The 27984-nt window shown below is 37.5% G+C and overlaps 1 protein-coding gene across 1 annotated transcript in view; it reads left to right on the plus strand.

Annotated features, from left to right (window-relative positions):
- LOC136874127 (uncharacterized oxidoreductase YjmC) overlaps positions 1–27984 on the plus strand; it is a 205722-nt gene that overhangs the window by 156496 nt on the left and 21242 nt on the right. Inside the window, exon 8 of the mRNA XM_067147686.2 lies at positions 1321–1475. Coding sequence (XP_067003787.2) covers positions 1321–1475 — 155 coding nt within the window. The remainder of the gene's footprint in view (positions 1–1320; positions 1476–27984) is intronic.

The following is a 27984-nucleotide window of genomic DNA, read 5'->3' on the forward strand; positions in this document are numbered from 1 at the left end:
ACCTGGAAGGATGTGGGTTCAATTCTCCGTCAGGAAGTAGAAAAATTTAAGAACAAAATTTCCATTTCTGGAGGTGCACATGGGTTTGAGGTTCCCCCAAAAAATGAGTTCATTCCTGTGGGCAAAGGTGGCCGGGCAAAGTGCTAACCACTCTTTCCCCACTTAAGTGCCGAGGTTATGGATAGTGGAAGCTGCTACCTTTCACTCCTCCAAAGGTCTTCATGGCCTGTATGCAAACATGGAGATTGTTCTTGTCCATTTGTATTTTCATGTTTGTATCTGTAAAAGCTTGTTTTGGATTCCCAGCTTCCTCAGGAGTATGGGCCTCAACACTGAATGAGGGTCTTCAGTCTTCATGTGGGAAGTGAAGGATAAGGAGAAAGCTGGATAAACACAAGAAAAGGGAAGAGACAGAAAGATTTAAAACATTAATTAAATTTATCTTTGGAAAAACCAAATGATTATAAATGTCTTTCTATAAAATGTGTGACAAGATGTTACCTAGCAACTGTGCAGGCTGTGATGTGAAGTATTGATGGATGGCCATGACATACAGATCCATGGCCTTTGCAGCTCTCAAGGTACTGTTGCTAGGTAACATCACATCACACATTTTGTTACACAACACTATTTTGTTTTGTAATTTTCAAATGACCCCCTCAGCTCTAAGATGCATTTATGTCAAAATAAATGCAGGTGATATTGTGTAATTGTTTTTTTCTGCTATTATGTATTTGTTTTGATATCCCTATTTTACTGTGGCTTGATTTCCAATTTGTTTGTTGCTTTTAAAAAAATCTTCTGTTAACTTGAAATTTCACAAAAACATTGATTTACATCCTTGGAACAAAACTTGTGGTTTCTGTATGAAATATCATGATTCAAACAGTTACTCTGAAATTCATGTGACATGCACCAGATAGAATATGATATCTAGTGTTGAGGCATGGAAGTATAAATTAAACAAAATATTGCAAGTAAATATTGTTTACTGAAAAAGCTTGCAAAGAAAAGTCTTAATTTTTCTGGATTCATTCAACTCGCTCCATCTCACAGAATATTGACAATTAGTGAATTCTTTAAAAAATAAGGTAGTTTCTTGAAAATTTACTATTAAATTAATTTTTTGTATGCAATCGTTCCTAAAATACTATCATTTGATAAACTTCCGTTTAATTACTTCATAATTTTAATGAAAAAATTTTACTCATCACCTTTATTCTCATTCCTCGTGTTTAGGTTTAACTTTACTACTTTATTTCAGCTCTCATCTGTTTCCCTATAGTCAGTGTCACTTCTGTGCCTATATATGTGTTTCAGGCTCTAATTTTGGACCATTTATACGAGACTGGGAATCAGATAATGAGCAGGCCAATCTTGGTCAGTGTTTCATTGCCATTGACCCCAAATGCTTTGGAGATGGCTTTAGGGAACGTATGGAACATTTAGTCAAATACCTAAGAGATATGCCTCCGGTGAGTACTAATAATGATACTTTTCTTGCTTGCAAATTGCTGGCTAATCATGTCTTTTAGAGTTCTTAACCCAAAGACCAAAGACTGACTGGATCCCCAAGAGTTCAACCATCAGCTGTCATAAACAGCTTAGGCACCACTGAAAGAGGCATTGTAAGGTAATAAAAAAGGAGTAAGGTCATTTCCCCAGTCTTTCCTCACTGAACCAGATGGTGCTTTTTACTTATAAGCCTGCCAAGTCCACTGAAAAATATATACCATTCAGCCTTGTAAGCGACACTTTCACACTTTTTTCTACAAGTACTGGCCACAGAAAAAAATGGTGATACTATCATCGCTTTTACTTCTACTTACATGTTCTCAAAGCAAAGGATGAGACTGAGGGGGAGAGAGAGAGAGAGAGAGAGAGAGAGAGAGAGAGAAATATGATAATTAATTTGATCTAGCCCTTACCAGAAGATATAGTGTATTGTAAAGATAGTAATTCACCAGAAATTGAACTGGATAACTATGCTATATATAATTAAATGAAAATCCACAGCCTGTTTCCAGTTATTCAACCGGGCCAGGAATGGAATGAATGAAGCCTCCATCTAACGGCGAGGATAAGAACTGTGTTGGCTGCCAAATCCTGTTGTGCTCCTCTGGGGCAATGGTTAATGACTGACAGAAGAAATTAAATGAGATTGGAGAGCGTTGCTGAAATGAAAGATGACAGGGGAAAATTAGAGTACTCAGAGTAAAACCTGTCCGACCACCACTTTGCACAGCACAAATTTCATATGAAGTGACCAAGATTTGAATCGTAGAACCCAGCGGTGAGAGGGCCGGCATGCTGCCGCCTGAGTCACAGAGACTCACTATACTGTATATAATAAATGCAAATAAATAAGTAAATCATCTTCCAGTAGTTTAAAAGAAGAAAAGTTCTAAGCACAGTGGTGATTTCATTAGGTAATAAGGAGAGGCAACAAATGATTTGGTAAATTGCTCTGAGAGCCAGAATTTTTGTAGTGATTTGTAGCTAAATTCACCCCAGTACTGGCACTTCACTTTTTGAAATGTTTTATCTCGGTCATCTTCAGTTTGCTTCATAATAATGAAAGAGGTGATTACAAATATGGAGCGAACAAAATCAATCTTTATTTTTCTTTTATGTCTTCAAGTGAACAGGATTTGTAGAGAGCGAAGATTTTGCATACCTACCTACTTTCCCGATTTAGGCAGAAGACACTCAATTTTTGACAGTTTTTCCCGTCTCCCGATTATACTATTATTTATCCCGATTTTAGCTTATTTTTTGGTGAACTTCAAACATTTGTTTTCAAATCCAGCCATTTCATCTTTGTACACCAGTAGCTGGAAGTCCTTCACTCATTGGCCGCTTTCAAAGCAAATATCAACGTTTAATAACATGTGAAATGCGCGCGAATGTGCGATGTTTATTGAAACCTGTATTGAAACCCTCCCCTGCGAACCATGTGACCTTGCCACGGTGGGGAGGCTTGCGTGTCCCAATAAAGCAGATAGCCGAGCTGCAGGTGCAACCATATCGGATGGGTATCTGTTGAGAGACCAGACTAAGGAATGGTTCATCAAAAGGGGGGTAGCTGCCTTTCAGTAGTTGCAAGGGCGGCAGTCTAGATGATTGACTGATATGGCCTTGTAATAATACTCAACATGGCTTAGCTATGTTGATACAGCTACACGGCTGAAAGCAACAGGAAACTACAGCCGTAACTACCTCCCGGGGACATTCAGCTCTCTCTGTATGAATGATGTACTGATGATGGCTTCCTCCCGGGTAAAATATTCCAGAGGTAAACTAGTCCCCCATTCGGATCTCCAGGTAGGGACTACATGAGAGGGGGCAATCATCAGGAAGATGGATACTCACATTATGCGAGTCGGAGCGTGCAATGTTAGAAATCTGAATTGTTGTGGTAGGTTAGAGAATTTGAAAAGGGGGATGGATAGACTAAAGTTAGATGTTGTTGGTACAAGTGAAGTACGTTGGCAGGAAGAACAGGATTTTTGGTCAGGCGACTACCGAATTATCAACACTAAATCAAACAGGGGAAATGCAGGAGTTGGTTTAATAATGAATAAGAAAATAGGGCAGCAGGTAAGCTACTACGATCAGCATATTGAAAGAATTATTGTCGTCAAGATAGACACCAAACCAATGCTCACCACAATAGTGCAGGTCTATATGCCTACTAGTTCAGTGGATGATGAGGAAATCAAAAGAATATATGAAGAGATAGAAGATTTAATACAATATGTAAAAGCTGACGAGAATCTAATTGTGATGGGAGACTGGAATGCAGTGGTAGGCCAAGGAAGAGAAGGCAATACAGTAGGAGAATTTGGATTGGGACAAAGGAACGAAAGAGGAAGTCGGCTGGTTGACTTCTGCACTGATCATTATTTAGTCCATGCCAATACTTGGTTCAAATACCACAAACGATGGCTGTATACGTAGACGAGACCTGGAGACACTGGAAGGTATCAAATAGACTTCGTTATGATTAGGCAGAGATTCAGAAACCAGGTGTTGGATTGCAAAACTTCTGCAGGACCAGATGTGGACTCTGACCACAACTTGTTGGTCATGAAATGCCATCTTAAATTGAAGAAATTGAAGAAGGGAAAGAATGCAAAAAGATGGCATCTAGAAAAGTTGAAAGAAAAGAGTGTGAGGGATTGTTTCAAGGAACATGTTACACAAGGGCTAAATGAAAAGGCTGAAGGAAACACAATAGAGGAAGAGTGGATAGTCATGCAAAATGCAGTAGGGCTGCTGAAGATATGTTGGGAAGGAAGCAAAGATCAACTAAGAATCAGTGGATAACTCAGGAGATACTAGACCTAATTGATGAACGACAAAAATACAAGAATGCTAGAAATGAAGAGGGCAGAAAAGAATAAGGCAATCAAGTGGATAGAAAGTGCAAGGTAGCTAAGGAAGAATGGCTGAAGGAGAAGTACAAGGATGTCGAAGGTTGGATGGTCCTGGGAAAGATAGATGCTGGATACAGGTAAATCAAGGAAATCTAGGTGTATGAATATTAAGAGCTCAGATGGAAAGCCACTTGTAGGGAAAGAAGACAAAGCAGAAAGATGGCAAGAGCATATCCAACAGTTGTATCAAGGTAAAGATGTAGATAATTTGGTTCTGGAACAAGAAGAGGCTGTTGATGCTGATGAAATGGGAGATCCAGTTTTGAGGTCAGAGTTTGACAGAGCTGTGAGCAACCTAAATAGGAACAAGGCACCTGAAATTGATGACATTCCCTCTGAATTACTGACTGCCTTAGGAGAAACCAGCATGGCAAGGTTATTCCATTTAGTGTGTAAGATGTATGAGACAGGAGAAGTCCCATCCGATTTTCGGCAGAATGTTGTTGTACCTATTCACAAGAAAACCAGTGCTGACAGGTGTGAAAACTACCGCACCATTAGTTTAGTATCTCATGCCTGCAAAATTTTAACACGTATTATTTACTGAAGAATGGAAAAACAAGTTGAAGCTGAGTGGGGAGAAGATCAATTTGGCTTCAGAAGAAATGTAGGAACACGTGAAGCAATCCTGACTTTACGCCTGATCTTAGAGGATTGAATCAAGAAGGACAAGCCCATGTACATGGCATTCGTAGATCTAGAAAAGGCATTCGATAATGTTCATTGGACCAAGCTATTTAAGATTCTTAAGATGACTGGGATCAGATACCAGGAACGAAGAATTATATACAATCTGTATAAAAATCAGTCTGCAGTGATAAGAATCGAGGGCTTTGAAAAAGAAGCAGCAATCCAGAAAGGAGTGGGGCAAGGCTGCAGTTTGTCCCCCCTCCTTTTCAGTGTTTACATAGAACAGGCAGTAAAGGAAATCAAAGGGGAATTTGGAAAGGGAATCACAGTCCAAGGAGAGGAACTCAAAACCTTGAGATTTGCTGATGGTATTGTTATTTTATCTGAGTCTGCAGAATGGTATGTACAAAGTCTTCAGTAAGGAGTACAGGATGAAAATAAACAAGTCCAAAATAAAAGTAATGGAGTGCAGTCGAACGAAGGTAGGTGATGTAGGAAATATTAGATTAGGAAATGAAGTCTGAAAGGAAGTAGCTGAATATTGTTACTTGGGTAGTAAATAACTAACAATGGCAGAAGTAAGGAGGACATAAAATGCAGACTAGCACAAGCAAGGAAAAGCTTTCTTAAGAAAATAAATTTGCTCACTTCAAACATTGTTATAGGAATTAGAAAGATGTTTTTGAAGACTTTCGTGTGGAGCGTGGCATTGTATGGAAGTGAAACATGGACGATAACTAGCTCAGAAAGAAAGAGAATTGAAGCTTTCGAAATGTGGTGTTACAGAAGAATGCTGAAGGTGAGATGGATAGATCGAATCACGAATGAAGAGATACAGAATCGAATTGGTGAGAGGAGATCGATTTGGCTAAATTTGACAAGAAGAAGAGATAGAATGATAGGACACATCTTAAGGCACCCAGCACTTGTTCAGCTAGTTTTTGAAGGAAGTGTAGGTGGTAAGAACGGTAGGGGTAGACCTAGGTATGAATATGACAAGCAGATTAGAGCAGATGTAGGATGCAATATTTACGTAGAAAGGAAAAGGTTAGCACAGGATAGGGTAGCATGGAGGGCTGCATCAAACCAGTCTATGGACTGATGACTCAAACACAGCACACATCAATTGTCAATATCTCATTCTCGCATGCTAAGTTAGTGTTCGTTCACATCGGTCCAGTCAATTCTAGTGACTAGTTGCTAGATTTGGAGTCTTGTTTAGTAATTGAGGGACAGAATTTCAAAGATAGCAACTAATGACTTTTCTAGATACTTCAAGAGCCATTTAAAGACAATTCTGGCAAATTTTAGTTTATTATTACTTGATAAAATTGCATTGTGCTTCGCATAATCGTGTGGGCGCATGATGCAATATATTAAATTATGCATTTGCTAAGTAATGGCATCCAAGATCAAGACTGATTCACACGTGTGGAGCTGAGTTCAAACTATTTTCGGAAGGCTTATCAGAGACCGATCATCTCACTCACATACTTCCTGTGAGGGAATAGAGATATTTAATTTTTAGCCTTGTAGCCTCGTATAGCAACATTTGGGTTTTGAGACAATAAGTGTTATAATATACTAGCCCCCCACCCCAAATGGGGCCTAACTTGTACTTAAAAAACTCCAGAGTGTCACTATTTATTTCAGCGACCCATTAAAAGTAAGGATTCGACACTATTGATTATTTTTATATCCTAACCCCTCTCCCCCAACCTTAAGGGTGCTTATGGTGTCTTGTCCCCACGCGATTTCTCCTGATACTAAATGTACCAAGTTCGGTTGAAATCGCTTCGGTGGGTTAGGAGGAGGTGTAATCCATATCTACTCACACAATGACATTTATATATATGTAAAACTATGTCTGACTCGTTGGCTGAATGGTCAGCGTACTTGCCTTCCATTCAGAGGATCCCAGATTCGATTCCTGGCCATGTCGGGGATTTTAATTGCTTCTGATTAATACTTCTGGCTCGGGGATTGGGTGTATTTGTCCGTCCTAACACTCTCCTCATCATATTCAGACAACATACCACACTACAAACCTCCACAGAAACGCGCAATAGTGATTACATCCCTCCATATAGTGTTGTCGTCAGGAAGGGCATCCGGCCATAAAACAGGGCCAAATCCACTGTGCGACGCAGTTCGCACCCATGACCCCACAGGTGAGGGGAAAAAGCGGTAGCAAAATAAGATATATATATATATATATATATACCTATAGTGGTAGATTACATACAGTCACCTTTGCTCGTTGGCAACCCTCAGTTTCTCTTCGTTGGGAGTGAGTGATAACTCGTTTCATTCCACAGTTCATATTATATAATTTATCACAGTTTCATATATATTTTTCACATATAATACACACCTACATTCTTCAAACTTGGCAGACCTATCAAAGTCGGTCCTATGACATGAAAGTACATCTCGATCACGGCATGTTGGATTGCTATTTCCAAATAACAGGCATAAAAATGAACCTCCTTGGTGATGTGTTCCCATCCACCTATATACAGCATTTATTACCGGACTATCAAGATACAGCGTAACGCCTAACGACAATCTGTCCATTAAGTCGATCCAATCTTCTTGCGGCTTTGCAGTTAAGTAAAATTACCTAAAATTACCCATCATAAAAAAACTACCCATCGGATTTCGTTCAAACTACTATAAGAACAAACTGTGAAATTTTCAGCAAAATCGCTCCCGTAGTTTTTGGGTCTATTAACGTCAAATATACCAACATCCAATTTTATATATATAGATAGGGGCCTACCATAGTACTCCTGTATTGTGCAAGACATGTAGAATAAACACTTTGACCAATTGTATTTCCTGATTTTCTTCTCAAAATATCCTGATTTTTTGTTTTGTAAATTTGGCAGGTATGTTTTGCTATGTTTCACATGATCATTAGCTAACTCAGTTCTCATAAACAAGCACTACCATGCTATTTATGTCAGAGTAAAGTATGACTTCAAGTTACTGACAAAGTTAAAGACCCTTTTGTTTTGGCAGAAATGCAAGCAAGTGGAGATTTCTCCCTTGAGTGCACTTCATCTTACAATGATATTATCCTACGTAGTCCAACTTTCATAATTTTTGTTTTGGAAAATTATATACCATATTATTTTTTGGAAGAACTGTATTTTCCCGTTATCGAAAGAAGTTCCAACGTGAAAGTGTCGGGGAGCACTTGCCACAATACAAGAACAAGAAAATGAAAACTTAGTGTAATAGGTCATAGGTCTTAATCAGAATCTTGTGTCCCTTGTTTCAGCGGCTAAATATGGACCATTTATTCGAAACTGGAGTAGTGAAGATGGATCATCAGCCAATCTCGGCCATTGCTTCATAGCAATCAACACCCGATGCTTTGAAGATGACTTTGTTGATCGTATGGGACGGTTAGTAGGTTACCTAAGAAATATGACCCCGGTGAGTACTGGTGAATGATTGTGTAGTAGTCACTGTAGTAGTCCAGGGTTGCTACAGAACCAGTAGGACCAAAAGAACATGAAAAATTACTGAATTTGAAGTGGTAGGGAAAAGTGTAATTGCTGGTAAAATTTCCTGAAATGTCTGAAATTCAGAAATCTTTTGTTGCATGAGTAAATGATCTGACTTTCAGTTATTTGTGAAATAGCTCATCTAATGCTGCAGTATAGGTTCAAATCGTGGCGGCTATATGCAATATTTGTAAAGTAGAAAAGGAACGGGTTTTCTCCAGGATCTTCACATATTTCTCCATGATACTTATGATCACTATGGAGGTCTGCAAGGCCGTACCCAGGAATATTTTTCAGTGGGGGTGTTAGGACCTTTGGCAGCAGGTGGATTGTGTGGGTGGAAGGGGCGCTCCAAAAACAAAAGCTATAGGAGCAATAAAATACCATGTGGGTGGGGCTGATAGAACACACCCACGATATCCACTGCGTAAGACGTGACTAAAAGGGGAACCTGTGGCTCTCAATTGGGAAGCGTGGGTTGGCAACCACTGTTTCCATAGCTGAGTCTGGCATTGCTTCCACTTAATTGTGTCAGGCTCCTCACTAATGGACTTCAGTATTATCATTCTGATTTTCAGTTCGTTTAAGATTGTAAAACTATCTCCGTATACAGTAATAATAAGTTGTTATTATTATTATTATTATTATTGTTGTTGTTGTTGTTGTACTGGCTGGTACACCTATACGCTGCATATTTGAATTTTCCGCCGTTAAGTACTCCTCTACAGGAGAAACTCTAAACTTTAACATCTGTATCCACTTATAAGTTTTCTCAGAAGATGGCACTACCATAAATTTTGTGATTACAAAGTTGTCAATATTGTGTGGAGTTCAACTTGTTTTGTTTTCCATTAATCAAGAAGTGTGGACATTCTCTTATAGATGTCTCTACTAAAAAACTATGATCATGTACCCTGGTGTGAAGTGAAGGAACTTTTCTTGAAGATATTTTGTACTCGTAAGTTTTCCTATAACTAAATTTTGTTTTTTTCATTTGTGGGTTGGCAATATAAATATTTTCTTTCCGCCAGTTTTGAACATAGTCAATCCAGAATTTCTGTAATTAATTTTTGACCAATCGTGTCCTTCTTCAATTTTGATGTGTAACTTTTAGCCAGCCAATAAAGTTGAGTGGGTGTGTCTTAATTATTCATGAAAGGTCTCGAATCTTCCCCGAGTGTATAAAAACTGCTGATTTTCATGGCTCCTGGCCACTCGAACAACATCTAGCCTTGTGTATGGAAGTGTAGCAGGAGGCGGGAAACGCCTCTTTCATCTGGCATCAGCTCTTCTACAAGGTAATGGCCACTTAACATCTTTATTTCTCGCTAGCTCAGCAGTCTAAACTGCAGGGAAGGTCTGAAACCTTTAATATGTAACCTATCTCTTGAAACCTGTAAACCTTTTTCAGTCTTTGTAAAACTTCATTTATCTTTAATTGTAATTCAGGGATAGAGAGTGCTTTACCCTCTCGAGCTCTCCTTTATTTGATTGGAGGTGACTACGTTTTCGTAACCGATTTTCTACTCTTCCTTAATGTGTTAATATTTTTCTTATACGAGTCACCTCCCTAGTTTGGGAATAGCCCCTGTGTCATCGGCCTAGTGCCTCTTAGGTTTTAAAAAGTGTATTTGGGAGTGCTGATTCACGCCTGCATTCTTTTTGCATTTAGGGCCATTTAAATTAACCTATTATTTTTCTTTTAAGGCCCTGTAGGCTGGGTACAAGATACCCCTGTTTAATTCTTGTGCCTTGATGGCAAGTGATTGTAAGGTATGGTATTGCCTTGAATAGGCTTGAAAGATTGAGAGTGGGTCAGCTCTTTCGGGTGTTTTGAAAAGTGCCTCTAGGAGGCCTAACATTACGAGGTGGGAGCAAGTGCTCCTTGAATGAAGGGGATTTCTGCCCTTTGATCAAATGAGTGTCCCTTGGTAAAGTTGGGCTAGTAGCTCGAGGATTGTGTAATTGGGGCTCGAAGCCCAGAACTTGTAAAGACCCTGAAACTCGGGCGTTCGTTTGTAAAATTATACCTTGTACCTGATTAGTGGATAGCGGTCGAGTTGTTGTTATTTGTTTAAATTCTATGTGAAATTTGTTAAGTTTTTCTACTATTGAAAATATAACCTTTATTGAAATTTTAATTCATCTTTCAGCTTTGTACTTAGACCCATTCCAGCCTGCACCTTCTTTCACCTCTGCCTTCCACGGATAACTCCATAACAATTATTATTATTATTATTATTATTATTATTATTATTATTATTATTATTATTATTATTATTATTATTATTATTATTATTATTATTATTATTATAATATGGCCCATGCTTGTAGACATGACTATTACACCCTGGGGTATACAAGATTCCTTCTACTTGCGGCAAAATATACATTGGCGAAACTTGCCAGTCCATTGAGACTCGCATCAAGGAACACGAAAGAAATATCCATCTCAACCAGCCAGACAAGTCTGCAATAGCTGAGCACGCCCTATCGTCAGGTCATGATGTTGTGTTCCAAGATGTTTGAGCTTTTACCCACACTGAACACTACAGATTTAGGATTATACAGGAAGCTGCGGAAATACGTAAAAATCCTAAACAATTTCAACATGGACACTGGCTATCAATTAAGTAATACATGGTTGCCAGCCATTAAGAATTTACGTAGGTAGTTCTCTTCCCTATCCTTTCAATATTGTTATTTCGTTTCGGTGTTTTCCAAATTTGTACATTCATCATCACCAGTTGGTTCATTCCAAGCTATGTGTTAATGTCATACTTTCATAAGTTATGCCCCCTCCTTTCATGTCTCACATTATCATCTGGTTTTCTCCACATACTTTCTCTTCATTCTGTTCTATCCTGGTGTCTTTCATTGCATTTTATTTTATTAGTTTCTATTTATTTCTTCTACTGCATCGTCCCTGATTTGTCTGATGTCTTCTGTTACTCCTCACACACACATGGTGTGATGAACGTCTTAAATGGGAGCTTAATGTTGTCATCAGCTCCGCTTGGAGTGCTGTGCCAGCATACAGCAAGCCACCTGGTGACAAATGAGCATACCACTACAGCATCAACAATAAAACAATCTTAAATTCAAACCCTCATTATTGTAGAAGATTTCCTCAGGAAGTCACAGAGCAAAGTTCTCTGAGAAACGTAAAAAGTTTCACCTTGTTTTCTTGACAAGGCAATTAGCCCAAAAGCCCATATCGTGTCTACACCAACACCGACAACAACAATTTAAATAAAAACCCAATTCCCTGCTTTAGAAATACCAAAGAAGATCTGCAAATGCTACATATCTCAGCTGAAGATGCCCTTAACAGAGATCGCTTCCACAAGAAAATATTGACGAACTGGCTAAACCGAGACGAGCAACCGAATAGAAGACACGGTGCCCCTTGGACAGAGGAGCGTAAGCAGGCCCCACTCACAAAGAATGAGGGAAATATGGGCTCTAAAGAAGGCCAAGTTCATTGTCAGATGCAACAAGACTTAACATGGTCCTTGATGCCCCAGCGAATTATATATATAAAATAAAAATAAAAATAATAATAATAATGATAATAATAATGATGATGATGATGATGATGCTTGTTGTTTTAAGGGGCCTAACATCGAAGGTCATCGGCCCCTAATAATAATAATAATGGCGTATGACCTATGGAGAGGCATGGTACAGACGTTTGAGATGACGCCCTATATCAATCTCAATCTACGAAAACATTTCCGCCTTGTCAGTACTTCTCATTTTATAGTATTACCCCTTGTACAAGTTTTGAGAGCTCATCCGCTGCCTTCCTCAGCGGTACAAAACGTCAACAAAATTCCTTGGACTTGCTATTATAATCTATGTCTTAATTCTACCCTATACTCTTCATTGTAGAGTTTAAACATCTCTAGTATTACTACAGTCTTATCTTACTCTCATTTTCCAAATTTGTTCTATCTTAAGGTCACTGGCACATTGTACAACACTGTCATCAATAAGATAAACTATACATAATATCTTGAAAACGTTAAAACATCCCTTTTCTGTGTCTAATTTGTTAATCATCTATCCCTATTATGTCCTTTAGTAAAAAAAAAAAAAAAAAGCCTTGCAAAATTAAAATTCACAACAAAAAATGAATAAAATGTTGAAAGGCATAAAAGGAACTTCACAGTTATGGCTTGTATGATCAAATGTGATTAATTGGAAAAATTCCAGTTTTATATGAAAGATCTTACAACCTTAGCAGTAAGTCAAATGACAGTTTTGGAATAACGTATACAAATAAGATATTTGAATTGCATATTAAGAAATTTAATAATAATGTTTTTCATTTTAGGTGTAAAAGAAGGAACATGATTTAAGGAAAGGAGAAATATTTTCAAGAATAGAGCAGAGAGCCTTTCAACATTTTAGCGTATAGTGGCTGATTTAACAGGATTTTATTCATATTTTTGTTGTGAATTTTAATTTTGCAAGGCTTTTTTTACTAAAGGACATATTGGGGATAAATTATTAAACAGTTTAAACACAGAAAAGGGATGTGTTAACATTTTCAAGATATGATGTATGATTTCTCTTATTGATGACAGTAAAGAAATAGAAATGAAGATGGAGAGAAACTGTTGGACTTTTATATCAGAAATAACATGATAATAAAGAACACATGGTTTATGAAGAGGAATAGCCATAAGATCAGCCGATATAGTTGGGATGGACAGTATGGAATACTCATTGATTTTATAACACCAGACTGAGAATGGGGAAGATACGTCATGAATATGAAGGTAATCTCCAGTGAAAGTATGGAGGGTGATCATAGATTATTAATTGTGGAATTAAAACAAGTAAAAATCCCTAAAACTGTATTAAAGAAGAAACCAAAGATCTGGATTTGGGAATTGGAGGAGGATGAAAGAATGGCATTCCAAGATTGTATAAAAAGGAAGTTGCCTAACACGGAAATACGAAGTGGAGAAGAAGAGTGGGACAATTTAAGACAGACATTTGTGGAAGCAGCAATTGAGGTATGCGGAAAAACAAAAGCAAAGGTTAAGGGAAAGGAGACACAGTGGTAGGGGAAAAAAAAAAAAAAGGAGAGCAAGGTGAAGAAAGAAATGGATAAGGAAATGCAAAAACGTATCAGAGGGATAAGAATAAGATAGAAAAGTTACATGTGGAATAAAAAAAGTTTGAAACTACAAGTAAAGAGGAGTATCAAGGAAGAAAGGAGAAATGTTGGGGAGAGTTTACCAACAAAAGTGAGCAAGAGAGTCGAGGAAATCAGAAACTGTCATACAGAGTGATAAACTCGAAAAGAATAAATCAAGAAAAATTCAAGGCATTAGAGAGAGAAGATGGATCCATAGTACATGATGAAAAGGATCTTCAGAAGGTGATGGCAAAGTATTTTGAAAAACTGTACAATGAGGATGACTGCTTGGAGAAAGAAGGAGATAAGAAAATGGAAATAATAGATGGAGGAAAAGAAGAGAATCTGATAACATGGTTGGAACTTGAAAGGGCAGTGAAAGCAATGACCAAAGGTAAAGCAAGTGGAAAAGACGAATTAAATACGGATATGATTAAGGCAGCAGGAAGCATTGGACTACAGTGGCTATACCGAGCCCTCAATGCCATATGGAAGGATGAAAGGATACCTGAAGATTGGCAACAAGGAAGCATTGTACCATTGTTCAGGAAAGGAAATAGGAAGAAATGTGAAAATTATAGAGGTATAACCCTATTATCACATGGCTAAAAATAATGGAGATAGTCACAGACAAAAGACTGAGGGATATAATAGAAACACAGTTATATGAAGGACAATATGGCTTTAGACCAAATAGATCAACAATAGACTTGATATTTATAGTGCGAACGATAATGGAAAAACATCTGGAAAGGAACAAGGAAATCATCTTCATATTTTTGAATTTGGACAAAGCTTATGATACAGTTCAGAGAAAACATGTATGGGAATGCCTACTGAAAAGGAATGTACCAAAATCATTAATTAAGAAGATAAAAATATTGTGTCATGAGAGTAAAAGCAGTGTACAAGTGGGGAGTGGCGATTCTGAAACACTGTATACAAAAAAAAGTCTCAAGCAAGGAAGTGCACTTTCGCCATTATTGTTTATTATATTGATGGATGAAATAATGAAACGTGTATAACAGAGTATCATTAGTGATGAAATGAATGCTTTGGTATTTGCAGAAGATGTGGTGATTTGGGAAAAGGGAGAAAAGGAAGTACACAAGAGACTGGACGTTTGGAATGAAAATCTGAAAGAATTTGGAATGTAATTACTGGTAGTAAAAAAAAAAAAAAACTGTAGTCATGCACTGTGGAAAAGAGAAAAAGAGAAGCCAAGTGAACATAGGCAGAAAACGGTTAGAGAATGTAGAAAAGTTTACATATCTGGGTACCATTATTAATGGAAGGAATGAAATCAACCCTGAAATTAATAACAGACTACATAAAGGTATAACATTTTATCGTCAAGTTAGGGAGATTTTATGGAATGACGAGAGAATGAAATTAACATTATATAAACAGTATTTCATACCAATTGTAACATACAGACTAGAAACACTGGTAACTAATAAGAGACAAGATAGTAAGATTCAAGCAGTACAAATTAAATTTTTAAAAACATCGGTTAAAAAGACAAGAAGAGAGAGAATTCAAAATATTAAAATCAGAGAAGAGCTAAGTATAGAACCGTTAGTACAGAAGATACAGAAAGCATGACTGAGATGGTTCATTTAAAGTTAAAAACTTCATCACTGATCCGTATTGAACTAATATTTACAATGCTAAAAAGAGAAAGATGTTCCACCTATTCAATACAATAATAAATTGTTGCACAAATTAATGTTGCAACATGTTTAATATGTTATGGGACTGGTTTCGACATATATCCATGTCATCATCAGCCAATACAAAAATGGCAAGACAGATTAAACATGTTGCAACATTAATTTGTGCAACAATTTATTATTGTATTGAATAGGTGGAACATCTTTCTCTTTTTAGCATTGAGATGGCTCAGACTTGTAAAAAAGAATGGGAAAGGAATAGGTAGCAAGAAGGGAATTGGAAAGAGACCAGTTAGAAGACCGAGAAGAAGGTCGATGGATCAAATTTGGAAGGACAGAGAAGCTTGATTGGATGTGGTGGAAGTAATGGAGCAGGAAAAGTGGAAGGACAGAAAGGAGTGGAGGAGGCTTGTTAACCACACCTGGGCGACTGGAGTGGGCCATTGATGATGATGATGATGATGATGATGATGATTACTGATGACAGTGTTGTACAATGTGTCAGTGAACTTAAGATAGAACAAATTTGGAAAATGAGAGTAAGATAAGACTTTATTAACACTAGGGATGTTTAAATTGTACAATGTAGAGTATAGCATAGATTATAATAGCAAGTCCAAGGACTTTTGTTGATGTTTCTTACCACTGAGGAAGGGAGCAGTTGAGCTCTTGAAACATGTACGGGAGGTAATATAATAAAATGTGAAGTAATGACGAGGAGAAGAGTATCTTCATAGATTGATTGTAAGTCAATATGGACAAAATTGAACAGTCATAGTTTAAAATAATCATGACACCTTATAGGTGACCTGCGCATCTGTGAGGATGGGTCCCTACCTACGATAAATTCTAATGCTGAAGTCGGCACAAACACCCAACCCCTGAAACTGAAGAATTAACCAATGAATGTTAAGATCCCCAACCCAGCCAGGAACCAATCCCGGGTCTCCTTTGATCAAAGGCCAGCATGATAACCATTTAACCATGAAGCTGGACAAAACTCCTGTCCTCGTGCCAAGGTGGTAGAGCCCTTTTCAGACTCAGCCCCAATGGAAATGAGCTACATGTGTCATTTTAACCTCATACCAGCCCTCCTGTCATTCTTAAATATCTGGCAGTACCAGGCCTTTGATGATGGCAGTTGTATCACTAACAGCTATGCTAATGAAACAAACATTACACAGCTGAACATCCTCTTAAAGCAATAACTACAACCATCAGTGCATAAAATCACTATACTTGTTATGAAATACATTTAATGAAACAAAAAAGTTCTAACATTTTTAGAGGAACACCATTTACAACTCAACAGGTTAAGTGGAAAGATAGTCACAGCGGTCAAAACAGAGATGTGTCATTTGTTAAAAAGGGAGGAAACCAAATATGTTTACACTAAAATTTTTATGAAAGATGTTTACAAGTTTGAACATTTAAAAAAATCTTATAGCGGCTCGATAACATGAAAATATTTGTCTCTTTATGAAAAATGATGTCACCTGTGTGGCATGCTTAATAGTTGTTCTTGTTTATATATTATACATGAAATTCGTTAATTTACAACTTGCATTTTTAAACATAGCATTAAAAATCATTTGTCTATAATTTTCATAATATTTTGATTTTACAAAGTTAGCTATAGCAAAAATATATTTCATTTACTACTATTAAAGAACATAATTTTTACAGTTGGGTAATATTGGTGAAATAGGGGGCCAATTCACATATTTTGAATCATTTATATTATAATTTTCACTTCATTCTTCAAGTCCGTCTGTCACTATTTATCCTTTCAAGAAATGTGTAGGTGAGGACATTTTTTTCCTTAAGGTCCAAATGTTGTCCTTTGGCATAATGCTGTAAGCAATATTTTGTTCATACTAGTTTTGAGATTTTAGTAGGTAATGAATACGCACTGCAAATAACCTCAGCCTTTGTGGGTGGGGTTAACTTCCAATAAGTAACCAGGGGAACCTGACCACTACAGAGCACGTCCTCAGGTGGATAGGAGGTCCCTACAGTATGTAGGGCTGGTTGAAATACCCAATACAACCTGCAGACCAACAGGTAGCCCAAATCCTGGGGGCTTTAAAATACTGGGACAACTTCTCTCCAGGGGTCATAAATATGGAGGACCCTTGCCCTGGGTTATGTGTGAAGACCTCAGCGGCATCTACGGCGGAGAAGGTGGACTTCGGTATGGTGGAGATGGTGGAAGGGGAAAACACGTAGCGTCTGTACTCCAGAGGAGCTGCTACAAAAGGCATCTGACTCCATGTTAGGGGCGGCCTAATTTGAACCTGGCAGAAGGTAATAAAATGCCTTTGGGAGTGGCGAACCTATCGTACAAACAGCCTATAAAATGAGTGTGAGTGAATCGAGGCCTTGGAAAATGCTAGGGCGTCCCCCTTAAGTGGATTTTCGAAAAACAAATCACCTATGTTTCTTACGTTTACAGGAGAATCCAAATACCAATTTTTACGACTGTAATATTTTATGTGTCTGAGATATACTGTAGATATAGTTTCTAAAAATTCACCCCAATTTGTCACTCCTGTTTAACCCTATTAATTGGATTTTCCAAAAAACAAAAATAAGTGTTTATTTATTTTTGAAGGAGATTCCAGATACCAATTTTCAGGTCTGTAATATCTTCAGTTTCTGAGATATAAGTATCCTCATTACAGGCATTCAACCCCTATTTAACCCTTTTCACCCCTCCTATTGGGATTTTCCAAGAAAAAAAAAACGTGTTTCTTTATTTTTAAAGGGGATTCGAAATACCATTTTTTAAGGTTTGAGATATATACACTCATTTTTAAAATCCCCCCCTTTCACCCTGTATTATTTGGATTTTCCAAAAACAAAAAGGTACCTATTTCTTTATTTTTAAAGGAGTTCCCAAATACCAATTTTCAGGTCTGAAATATCTTCAGTTTCTGAAATATAAGTATCCTCTTTAAAGGCATTCAACCCCTTTTTCATCCTTTTTCACCCCTCCTATTGGGAATTTCCGAAAACAAAAAAAATACGTATTTCTTTATTTTTAAAGGAGATTCTAAATACCATCTTGTACATTTGTAAACTTTCAAAGTTTTGAGATATATATACACTAATTTTAAAAATTTACCCCCCTTTTCAACCCCTTAGCGATGGAATATCCTAAAATCCTCCCTTGGCGAGCACTTACATTGTAATATAAATGTATCCTCAAAATTTCATTTCTTTATGTCCAGTAGTTTTGGCTCGGCGATGATGAATCAGTCAGTCAGTCAGGACATGTTCTTTCATATATATAGATGTTTCCATGAAACTTGCAGATGTGTTGTAATGTTACAATAAGAAACTCGTGAGATCACAAACTACACTGAAGAAAATGTTGCAATCCAGAAGGAGTGGTGCTACATTGCTGCAACTGAACATGCAGGACGAGTGTTCGGTTGTGATTCGATTATTACACTTTCAGGTCCCTCTGACCGCAAGTGTGGACAACAATCAATACAGGATGTGCCCACCACGAGCTGCAATACATTGATGAATTCGTCGAGGCATGGAGTCAATAAGGCCCTAGATCGCTTCCTGAGGAATTGTGGCCCATGTTTGCTGCACAGCACGGGTCAGTTGTTCCAGAGTTGTGGGTGGCTGAGGACGGTTGGCCAGTTGTCGACCCATCATGTCCCACACATGCTCAACAGAACTGAGGTCTGGGGATCTGGCAGGCCATTCTAAGGTTGTGATGTCGTGGAGAGCTTCTCTGGAGATGCATGTAGTGTGAACCCGGGCATTGTCCTGCTGAAACATCCCATTATCAATGTTCGCCATTATATGGACAACCACTGGATTGAGTACCCTATCAACGTACTGTCGAGCAGTCATAGTGCCCTCAACAAGCAATAATTGTGATTTCACATTAAAGCCAATAGCTCCCCAGACCATAACGCTTGGTGTTGGCCCTGTGTGTCTCTCGACAATAAGATCTGGGGGACCCCTCTCCCCGGTATGTCGGCGCACACGATTCCGGCGATCACTGCAGGCAAGACAGAAGTGCGATTCATCACTAAAGACGACCCTATGCCATTCGTCGACCCACGTCGATCTTTCTCGACACCAGAAGAGCCTTACACGACGCTGTTGTGGAGTCAATGGAACACCTTCTGCAGGGATACGGGCTCGTAAGCCAGCTACATGCAGGTGATTACCAACTGTTTGTTGTGCAACGTGGGGTGCCACAGCTGCTCGAATTTGCGCTGCTGTTGCATGGGGTTCCATCCGCGCCATCCGAATGATGCGGCGATCCTCTCTCACAGTTGTCTGTAGCGCTGGGCCTGTGCCAGGTCTACGAGTGTGGGTACCTTCATTTGACCACTGCTGCCATACACGTTGTACCATAGATGCCTGTCGGCCAACACGTGCAGCGACAGTCCTTAGCGATAATCCAGCCTCACACAGACCAATTATCTGAGCCCTCTCAAACGGCGACAGTTGTTGATAGCGTGCTCTTCTCTGTCGTTGAGGCATGTTTGACGGGGAACACTTCACTGCACGGACTGCAAGTCAACTACGCTACACCAGAGTCCGTATACTGGAGTTGATTCCTCCACGACCAATCACGTGGGGAGACCTGTAGCAACACTCCAATGGGTCTGAAACTTTGATCGTTTACATACCTACATGACATCGTTCCATGTCTTGAAAATTAACACAAACGACCAATACCTTCATGATGTTGCAATTTCCATTTTCTTAAGTGTATAATTATTATCAATTAACAAGTTAACTGGCAGTCAGAATGGTATGATGGTGAGACTTGTGATGTCTGAATATGATTTTAGAGTAATAAACTTCGCTCCATTTCTTCACTTATTTACTAAAAATGGTGGTTCCTTAGTTGGAGAAAACAAAAATAACTAAAATGTATGGTGATGATGATAATTATGATGGTTGTTGTTTAAAGGGGACTTACATCTAGGTCATCAACCCCCTAAAATGTGAATGCCAGGGAAAAATGTGCCCCACATCTATTGGGTTTTCTTCAGGCTAGAGGTTCCCTTGGCAAGCATTTATTTTCCTGATTCTATGTCAGGGGTTGGCCTTTTGTTAATTTGCTGACACAAGTAAGGATTTTGCAAAATACTATTGTTCTAAGGAAAATTGTTTAGTAATCACCATGAACTGATTAAAAATAATTGATTTTAATTTATAAGCATGAATGGGTGACAACTGTTCTGGCTGAAATCTAGTAGAATGCAGGAAAATTTTGAGACTAAAAACTGAATATTTCATAAACAAAAACAAATTTTTTATTTGAATTCTTTGCTATAAATTATTGAAAATTCTCTTAAGAATGTTTATTTCAGGCTCGTATCTAAAGTCTGGCTCCCGGGATGAATTGTCAGCGTATTGGCATAGGGCCGTGGGTTCATTTCAAGGAGGGGGCGGGGAGATTAACCACATTTGGTTAATTCTTCTAGCTCAATGACTGAGTGCTTTGATCATCCTAATACACCCTACACACAACATATCACACTATTAACCACCACAGAAACAGGCAAGAGTAAATAAATCCCTCACATAGAGTTTTCCGGAAGGGCATCTGGCATACGTAAAACAGGGCTTAATCCTCCCATTAGTGCCGATTCCAGATAAAAGGGAAAAGGCCAGGAAAGTAAAAGGATATCTTAACTACCTATATCTGAAACATGATCTGCAAGAACTGATAACAAATGTGTCAAAGAAGTGAAGACTATCGTAAGTTTCTAGGCATATAACCATTAAAATACTGGGTATATTAGTATTTCAACATTTACAACATCTAGACAATATACTTCGTTTTTCATTTTCTGTATTGATATGACACTAATAAAAGGCCCAAGCAAAACATTTTAGACAAGAATGACTTGGTCTAGATTGCACATAATGGAATGAAATTAAAATCAGCCTGTTTCCAGTCATTCAACCGGGTCAAGAAAAATAATTGAATGATAGTGCAAAATTGATTAAAAACAAGCAAATATCCCCAATATTAACATTTTCATTTATTTTTTCAGTATTTTTTTAAACTATGTTCTAGAGAAATCTTTAAAGCTTTATAGGTCAAATTCAATTGTTTTATTTTCCAAAGTTTTGATTTCATAATACCGGTAGTTTTAATTTAATGGGTTGAATTTTCGATAATCCATATGTGCTGTTTAAATTTATCAAGTTATTCTGGGTACAGCCTATATCTCGAAACAGTAGATGGAGTATTTTCTTCTTGGCTGACACTAGGTTGAAATAAGTAAGTTATTGTTTTAGCAGCAATGTACTTTTTTTCCAAATTTCAAAATGATCTGGGCAATGGCCTGCAAGACGTGCTATGCAGAATTTGTATCTCATTGTTAAGATACTTTTTTCTTACAGGACTATTCTGTTAAGTTATCTAGGTATTTATTGCTAGGTGAATATACAGGTAAAAGACTGGATGTTAATTGTAATTCTGCAGTTGTATCCATGTCATCAAACAGAAAATGAAACAGATTAACTCTAATACTGTATTAATAAATCATACAATGAACTGCTGTGAATAATCTAGGCATCATATATGAGGTGTACAAGGGAAATTATGATTGAGGTAGTTTCCCATTGCTTTTCTCATTGAGCAAGAAGGCATTTACATTATATATTAGGCCAAACAAATTAAGGAACATCCTTGTTTAGAATGTCACAAATTAAAAACAGTTTTCAATGCAGTCAAATGAGTCAATAATGTGTTGGTCTTTCACGAAACCTGAGGCTTTCTTGAATGCAACAGGGTATGCTCGGTACTAAATCATTGAGTGATTTTGAGGGGAAATAGTCCCTCTCCTCGATGGCAGCATCTTTTATTATTAAGGTTCAATAAACACACTCTGCATAGAATTAATATATAATATATAGATCACACAAAGCTTTCTTCTCTGCCTTGAACATCAGTGTGTTCATCCCAGCTTGGCATATGAATATGTGGTACTGTTGACAGTACTGTCTGCTGAGAATGCAAGAGCACTGAATCGATGTCTGGTGATATCCTATTTGGCCACAGAGTCTGTGGTGGAATCCGTGGACTGCAGTCCTGGTGTGTATGTATCAGAGCGCGAAGTCAGGCTGCTTCAATTCCCTAGTGTTCATGGCAGGTGTCTGATAAAAGTCTGGATCAACAGTTGCTGCTTTCTGTTCTCTTTCTGGGATATGAGCTTCGCATAAAGGTGTGACATCAAAGTTATTCTTAACAGTAGTTCCTTAGTAAAGAAATCGGTCTCTGCTAGTACACATACTAGCCTAGTTCATGTGGTCCTTGATAACCTTAAGCTTTCTTTTAGGTATTAAGTGGCTTTTATAGTTTCCACTGTCTTCAAGTTTGCTGGAGAGAGAGAGGTTCAAATTGAGCAGACCACATAGCAAGCTATGGTAGTGGATGTTGACGGTTGGAAAATGCACTTTTAAGAAAGGTCCATGCATGCTCTATGCAGTTCATGTTTGGAGAAGACTCTGGCCAGCCCATTCTGTGGATCCCCTGTCCTTCCAGGTATCCATTAACAGCTGCTTCATGATGTGGACAAGCATTACTGTCTTCCAGAGTAAACCCATCTTCTACAGTCTCTGCAAAACCATTTCTGCATCAGAGAATGTTGTGTTTGTGTAATACAGTCATATATTTCCTTGAATGTGAATTAGTGATGTATGGTGGCCAATGCTGAACCTCCTGGGGCCGATGACCTTCGATGTTAGGCCCCTTAAAACAACAAGCATCATCATCAAGCAATGCTGAACCTCCAAGTTGTTGATGACATTCCACTGAGAAGAATTCATTGTAACGTTCCCTTCTTGCCCTCCATATGCTTGGAGAGTTGTCATCAGGGTAAACCTGGGGGGTCTTATTGAGTATGGTCCTCCATAAGTCTATTGTGGCATCTTGCAGCTTGTGGCACCGAATAGTAGCTGTATGATATCTGAAGCCATTTCTTTTCAGTCTTGACTCAGTTAACTTATAACTGTTAGATTCTTCAGTCTGCCAAAACTAATTTATGAATAAATAAATTTAGAAAGTACCTGAAAATGAAAACATATGATAAAAGAATTATACCTGAGAAAGAATCAACTTAATTAAAAATAGAACAACATGTATGTTCTTGAAAGAACATCATCAGATTGTATCAAATCACACTCGAAAATATTTAGAAATGTATAAATGTTCAGTTTTAAATTCTGTTAAACCCTTAAATACTTGAAATTTGGAACTTAATGAAGTCCTCCAACAGTACTTCCTAACTCCTTAATTGTCTAGCATAGAATGCAAGGCGGTGTAATACTCTGTCATTGGTATGAATCCAGCTGGCTAGTTAGATAACTTTCCATTATGTTATGCTCTGGTTAGATCAATGACATGCTGAACTGTACTTTTAGATATTATTATTATTATTATTATTATTATTATTATTATTTCTATTATTTCTTCCTTCATCAATGATCTGCGTTTAGTGCTGTCACCCAGATGGCAGATTCGTCATAAATTGTTTACCTAACCATTTCTTAAACGTTTTCAAAGAACTTGGTAATTTATCGAATATCCCTTGATAAATTATTTTAGTCCCTTACTCTTCATCCTATAAATGAATATGTGCCAAAGATGTAAGGTTAATAACAATAAAATAGCTACTATAATTATGAATTTAAAGATGTCCTTAAAGGAAAAGTAGGGGTACGGTAGGTTACCTCAGCCATTTGCTAATGCAGTCAAGTTGTTTTCTAAGGAGGGGATGTATTCTATGGAGTCAAATTGTTTAATACATTATTTTTCTTCTATTACTACTAAACTTAGTGACCTATACTTAATTCAATTTTAAATTCGACATCTGCAGTTTGTCCTCTTGAATTCCAACTTTATTTTCATATTCTGATCTTTCCTAATTTTAAAAGCTCCACTTAACCTTATTCAAGCTTATTCATCTACTAATGTCATTCCCAAGTTTACCCAGCCCAAAGTTTGCAATATTTTCATAACACTACTTTTTTGTTGGAAATCATCCAGAACAAATTGTGCTGCTTTCCTTTGTGCTTTCCCACAATTAATGATAAATGCTGGAAGACTACTAAGAGGTACTTTACAGAGAACTAATAAAGTGACTGCCAAAAGTGCAGCAAAGCCACAAAATATGTGTTTAGCAGTTTCATCTGCTTTATAACATCTAATAGAAGAGGGGTTCACAGCAGGTAAGTTCTTGTAGAGATGTCCAGATGTCCCTTCAATCCACAATGACCAGTGAGATAAGTTATCCATTTGAGATTTCTTTTGCACATTTGAATAGCCCTAATGCCATTTGGCTCTTTTATATGAGCTCTCACATTCCATACTTGCATCCTTCAGCTGATTTTGTGGTACCGGTACCTAGGCCTACTTTATATGACAGTACATCATCCATTCTTTAATGTTTGCCTCAATGTGTCGTTAGAAAAGACCAAATGCAGATTTGGGTCTCTCTATATAAGCTCTGAGAGACCTCATTGGTCAATTGGTCATCGGTCGACCCTTTCATTACCCTGAATCACCTCATATCCCAGTAGTACCTACATCAACTTAATTGAATTGTGTTTTGCCAGTTTTATGTGCATATCCATCAGTTTGTGTAAGTAATGGAATAAACAAGTATACAAATATAAAATGATAACAAATGACAAATGATGCCAAGTGATACACATCAGGAATGACCTGTGACTGGCTAGTATGAGAAAAAGAAGCAGTAGAAAGGAGAGACAAGGATAAACAACAAAATATAGAACAAAAATAACTTCATGTTTTCACTCTGACATCTACATAGATGTCTGTGATTCTATCTTTGTGTAATTATAATGTTACTTGTTAAATATTCCTTTAGTTACTATCAATGTGTGTGTGTGAGACATGGTTGTTTTAACATGAAAGCTAATCAGAATAAATAAGAACTTCATTTTGTAGCAACCCTGTTGTTGTAGATTGCTGTGTAGAAACTTAGTCAAAATGGTCATTAGTCTAAATACAATCTGGAAAAATATGCTGCCTGCGCAAGGAGCTGAAAACAAGAGAAACAAAGTAACAACTTACTTGAAAGGGGGAAAAATAAATACTGAATGGTCCAAAAGGAGTATCCATTTCTGTTCACCACAAGGAGAAAACAACTTCCTCAAAAGGAGGAGAAAAACACCTGTATGGTCCAAAAAGAGGCTCAGTTTTTCTTCACCATTGTGGTTAATGATGATGAATAAATACACATTTGTCAGACATGCTTTAATTTAAAGTAGCATGAGGTAATGGTAACTTGAGAAGAGAGAAAAAAGGGAAAATTTTTTTTACCAAGGAACTATCAATTACATAAAGAAAGGTCAGAGATAATATAAACATTACATTACTAAATTTACTTCACATCCATTAATTTTTGAATTGTCACTAGATGTCTCCATCACACCATTAAAGTAGTTGAATGTCACACTAACATCATGATTTTGATTTTTAGTGATGATAGGAAGTGTTTTATCCATAGTCCAGTTGGTGAGATGTGTTTATGTAGTGCCAAGAACCAAAAATGTTCAAACTGTAAGCATATCACTGTGCACTGTACTAGGTTACAGAGGACCTCATAATAACAGATTTAAGATTCTATATCTTTATAATGAATTATCTGCTGCTTTCTTTATTCCTAATTTTACAGACAAGACAACACCTTTTCTTTATGTCCATTGCTGTTCTCTGCCAGGCTCTTGGTCAAAGTAGGTGTTCAGTGTTTTGTCGTGTATTACCGTATTTTCGCGAATAATCCCCGCATATTTTTTCAAACAAATTGAGGCACGAAATTGGGGTGTGAGTTTTATTGGCGTCAAGGTTGGCAACACGCTCCTGACTCTTGATTTATGAATTTCATTTTCCGTATTGACATTTACCAATCTTCATAAAAGGAAAGAAAAATTCCACCTAATCAATACATTTATTTTCTTGCAAAGTATTACAATCTAGGACCGGTTTCGACCCTTCATAGGTCATCTTCAGCTATATCAGAATCACATTTGCATTTCTATCTTATACCTCTGAAAGACCTTCATGATATATTGTTTCATAATTTTCATTGAAAACTTATCTTAAAAACTTACAAATTTCTAAGCGTTGTGTTAAAATTAAGACGCTCCTGACTCATCTAGTTTTTGATGTTGAGTGTACAGTTATGCTTTGTGTAACCGCAGATGGAATAAAGCTGTCCCCATATGCCATATTTAAACGAAAAACTATTCAAGCTTGTAATTATAAACTGCCTTGACATTTTAAAAAATAGTATTTTACAGAATTTAAATAAATTCAAAATTTCTCCGTGTCACGATAGAATGCGCCTTCCAGAACGTGCAGGGGTAGTTTTCCACACTTTCACCCACTTTGGTGTGTTTACAGTGTGTTGTATAATTGCTAATTTCGAGTGAAATCGCATATTCTTTTGTATTTGGTGTTTTAAGGAACGCCACAATATCACGTAGCAGGAAGTGTGCGGAGAAGCAGAATCCACGAGGACTGGTGATGCCGACAGTAGGCGAAAAAGCAAGGCACATAATTGTAATCAATTCGTATGTACCGAACAATACTGTCAATGCCGATGAAAATGTATTTATTTTTTTATTTTGTTTTTCATTGCCAAGCCCAGACAGACGTATGGTTTTAAAGGACATGAGGTCACTGTACTGTATTACAATGCAGACGGAAGCGAAAGACTTCCTCCCTTCGTCATAGAAAAGTTTGATGAGCCACGATGTTTTAAGGGTGTTGGGCACTTTCCGTGTAAGTACAAGGCATCTAAAGATGCAAACAGTACAGTAAACAAGAAAATAAAACACTTGCACACAGGAACCAGCATTTATTTGCCCTCGTCTTTGAATCGTGCTTCCTTTTTCTTTCATTGCGTGAGGTTATGTTTGCTAGTGAGTTATCCAAGTGCATTATTTGAATAATGTACAGGCATCTTGTTGGATACATTTTGGAAATAAGAATTTTTTCATGACATTTGAAAGGTTTAAACTGTGAACCAATATTAATTGCATGCAGTAGTGGGTATCAGAATATTTTGTGACACGGCAAGAATTGGCATTTCTGAATTATGAGTTGGCGGTTAATTCGAAATCACGTAATAACATGGCTTTACTGTATCACAAAACTAACATCCGACTTGGCTGGTGTGTCTGTTTCAAGTGTTTACATTGCACTAAAAGAATTATCCACCGCTGGTTGTGTTACTTTTCAAGTAAAAATAGACCGCGTGTGAGAAGTGTTTTAGATGTGGAGTTTGATGAATTTGTAATTTAAGATTCTACAAGGAATCGAGCCTACTCCAAGTTCAGATTAATTAAATACCTGTCACGTAAATAGGCCTACTTGCTAATTTTCATGGCATTTTATAGCAGTGATAATGTATTTTTATCATCTCAGGGGAAGCAGCTATATCCGTAAATTGACATGTTCGTATTTGTGTAAAGAACACGTGGACCTCAGGGAGTTATATGAGGTGTTTGTTCATACCTATGTTACTCTTTCGATGGAAGGAATTTTAGTT

Source organism: Anabrus simplex, chromosome 5, assembly GCF_040414725.1.
Source record: "Anabrus simplex isolate iqAnaSimp1 chromosome 5, ASM4041472v1, whole genome shotgun sequence".
Lineage (NCBI taxonomy): Eukaryota > Metazoa > Arthropoda > Insecta > Orthoptera > Tettigoniidae > Anabrus > Anabrus simplex.